Genomic DNA, 3,685 nt, shown 5'->3' with positions numbered 1-3,685 from the left:
TGGTCCACAGTGGATTGTAACACATCATTCAAAGGTAGCGCCAGCTCTTCTGATCCCTCAGCATCCCCTCATAAAGAAATCAAAGAGTGGGAGACGAAATGCAGAGCAACAAGATCAGCTGAAATCCCTCTAAGCTGCCTATGGGATAAACCATGGGATCTTAAAGAACCCATCTCTATGGAATGGACCTTTAGTGTAGCTATACTCAACAACAAATGTTTGTACTTAGGCCCAATTCAATCAAAGAAAAACTATACTGTGGGCTCACTCAGAAAGTTTGCACCGGTTTGGTTTTGCATCAATATCCAACAACAATGACTGAGAGAAGAATAACTAGTTAGTGGAGTTGGTTTTAACATGGTTAACTCCCATACAGCATAATGATTCTGAGTGAACCCGCAATCAGGTTACGTTTTACTGCAGTTGGCTAAATCAGGGTCACACAGAGTGATTCTTGGTGGTCTTAAACAAATCTACTTTGAAACAAAAGTATACACCTCACACACATGGTTATGGGCTTTTAACCCTCCCGTTGTCCTGGCATTGTGTCTAGTCCCCTTGTCCTCCGGGTCACCCTGTCCCGTCCTGGCTAAAGGCCCAATGTGCGCAAGTGTGACAGTAGGCGTGTGAACAGCCTTTGCAGATGTATTTCTTACACCTGCAGCACACCGTGTGTGTCTTGGAGTCCTTCTTGGGTGGGCAGAGCTGACACCTCTTCCTCTTACTTGCCCCGGTGGCCGGGGCAACGAGCGGGGCAGCGGCCGTGTCAGCGGCGGGGCCCTGGCGCTGTTGATCACGAGGCGCCTCAGCCGCCGCCGCGGCCGCGGCCGCCTCAGCCGCCGTAGCACTCTGTAGGACTTTGACAAGGGCTGACGCCGCTTCGGTGCGGGGCAGATGCTGCCTTCTTTGGATCAGCGGCTTCACCAGTGCCTTTCCCAGCTGCTCGAGGAACACCCTGCGCTTGTTCCGCTTGCCAGGCATCCAGTCGGGCTTGATCTCTCGCCATATGACAAAGGCGTTGTAGGAGGACACGTCGAGGATGTTGTGGAAGACGACCAGGGGCCAGCGGGCAGTCATCCGTCTGCAGCTGTAGGTGCCCACCACCTTGTCTAGGTTGTCCACGCCGCCCTTGTTGCAGTTGTAGTCTAGGATGAGGGCCGGCTTCCTGTCGCGGCGATCGCTGACGTGGCCCTCTGTGTGCAGCGTGCTCAAGAGTAGCACGTTCTTGTTTCTCTTTGCCAGGTAGGACACCAGAGTGGCGGTGGGCGTGAAGGCGAACCTGGAGGACAGGACCTGTCTGCCCCTGGACTGGAGCAGCGCGGGCGGGAGCTCGGCCTTGTTCTTTCTCACCGTGCCCACCATGGTGAGGTTCCTCTCGAGGAGCCGCTGGCCCAGGTCGTAGGAGGTGAAGAAGTTGTCGCAGGTGACGTTGCGACCGCTCAGGCCCGTTGTCAGATCGAGGACGACGCGCATCCCCTGGTTCTTCTCGGGGCCTCCGCCGGCCGCCTTGCCGGTGTACACTTGCATCTTCCAAGCGTAGCTGGACTTGGCGTCGCAGGCCACCCACGACTTGATGCCGTATTTGGCCGGCTTGCTGGGGATGTACTGACGGAAAGGACAGCGGCCTTTTGGAAAGGGGACAAGACACAAGGGCCAACGTTTTGTGTTACACACGCTGCCAGCGCTGCTACAGCCAGCCGCTCGCTGCTTGCGCCGCTGCTGCATAGACATATAAGCGCGCACACACACACGCACACACGCACACACGCACACACGCACACACGCACACACGCACACACGCACACGCGCACACGCACACACGCACACGCGCACACGCACACACACACACACACACACACACACACACACACACACACACACACACACACACACACACACACACACACACACACACACAGGAAGCAAGCGCACAAAGCGCAATCGCAAGCACGGTGCCGTACCTCTGAACGGGACCAGTTGCTCGTCCACCGTCACGTCGGGCCCCGGGTTGTAGAGGGCCGGCAGCCGCGCCTCCCACAGGTCCCAGACCTCCCGTATGGCCGCGAGTTTGTCCGTGGCGAGTCTGGCGGGTCTCGACTGGCGGTCGTCGAATCGCAGCAGCCTCGAGTACCTGTGAAAGACCTTGAGCGGCATGGTGGCTCGGAACACGGTCCTGCCGCTCTCGGCGTCCCACAGGCTGGCCGCGGCCTCGCCCCGGGACCTGTAGACGCCCGCTAGGATCAGCAGCCCTACGTAGGCGCGCAGGTCCGTGGCGTCCATGGGTCGCCAGCCGTCGCCGTATTTTCTGGCCCCGTGCAGGTTCGTCATTTCCACAATGATCCTTTCTATCGCCGGCGTGACAAACAGGTGGAAGGCGGACGCGATGTCGCGGGCCTGTGTCGCGGCGTAGGCCGTGGGGCCCGGAGTCTGGTCCGGCCCGACCTGGCAGATGGCGAGGGCCCCGCGGCTGCGGCTGCGGCGGCCGTAGGCCACGGGGGACCACTCGATTTTGCCGTTTTTCGACAGCAACGGCGGCTCCCGTTGGTCCGGGGCCGAGGAGATCTCTTCCTCGCCGCGGTCCTCGCGCTCGTCCTCGTGCTCGTCCTCGGGCGGCTCTTCCTCGGGCTGCTCTCCCTCGGAAGAGGGAGAAGAGGCATCGTCGACCTCGCGGCGCTCGGGGTTGTATTCCTCCCCGTCTTCGTCTTCCGAAACCTCTTCCTCCTCCTCCTCCTGGCAATCCGAGTAGTCTTCTTGGTCCACGCTGGACAAGATCTGTTCTAGAACCTGCGCGGCCGTAAAACGCGCGGCCATGGCCGCTCGGCTCCACTGATCGGGTCCGCTGAGCTGCTGCGGCAAGAGCGCACTTGGCACGGGTGGGTGTGGCGCCGGTCACTTTGTGCGTGTGTGTGTGCGCGGGTGTGCGGGTGCGTGCGGGTGTGTGCGGGTGCGCGCGAGTGGGTGCCACTGACAATATTAGTATCCTCTCTACGTAGGGGCCGGCCGGGCCGGCTTACTGCGGGAGACCGAGACCCGAAAATGCTCGAGGCTCGCTTGCGCGCTCCTGCGTAGCCGTGTGCAGTCGACCCACCCCAGCCGAGCAACGAGAACCACTCGGCTGTCGCTCTCTAGCACACACGACTGACGGAGCACGTCCGGACCTGTGCAGCGGCTGGCAGGGTCGCTCTGAGCCACGAGCGCAACGAGAACACTCGGCTGTCACTCTAGCACACGACGACGGAGCACGTCCGGACCTGTGCAGCGGCTGGCAGGGTCGCTCTGACCCGCAGAGCGCGCACACAGCCTCGCCACACTCGCAGACGCTCTAGTACGCTCCGCGGCAGACGCCTCGCCAGTGGCTGACAGGGTCGCACTGACTCGCAAGAGCGCAGAGAGCAGAGCGCCGGCCCTGGAAACACAGGGCCTGGGTCGCTCTGACCCGCAGAGCGCAGGGCGCCACGAGAACACTCGGCTGCTGCTCTCTAGCACACGGCTGAGCACGTCCGGACCTGTGCGGCGGCCGGCTGGGTCGCTCTGACCCGCGGAGCGCAGGGCGCCACGAGAACACTCGGCTGCTGCTCTCTAGCACACGGCGGAGCACGTCCGGACCTGTGCGGCGGCCGGCTGGGTCGCTCTGACCCGCGGAGCGCAGGGCGCAACTACAACACTCGGCTGCTGCTCTCTAGCA

The 3,685-nt window shown here is 61.4% G+C and overlaps 1 protein-coding gene across 1 annotated transcript; it reads right to left on the bottom strand.

Moving 5' to 3' along the window:
* Positions 1–570: 570 nt before the first annotated feature.
* LOC118964720 (piggyBac transposable element-derived protein 4-like) lies at positions 571–2,811 on the bottom strand. The gene is made up of 2 exons (XM_036979061.1): positions 1,962–2,811; positions 571–1,625 (listed from the first exon to the last, which is right to left on the bottom strand). The coding sequence occupies exons 1-2, from the start codon at positions 2,809–2,811 to the stop codon at positions 571–573; spliced, it is 1,905 nt and encodes a 634-aa protein (XP_036834956.1).
* Positions 2,812–3,685: the final 874 nt, after the last annotated feature.

The sequence above is a fragment of the Oncorhynchus mykiss genome, chromosome 5 (assembly GCF_013265735.2).
Source record: "Oncorhynchus mykiss isolate Arlee chromosome 5, USDA_OmykA_1.1, whole genome shotgun sequence".
Lineage (NCBI taxonomy): Eukaryota > Metazoa > Chordata > Actinopteri > Salmoniformes > Salmonidae > Oncorhynchus > Oncorhynchus mykiss.
Note: the sequence above shows the minus strand (reverse complement) of the source record. Positions and strands in the feature narration are given on the sequence as shown.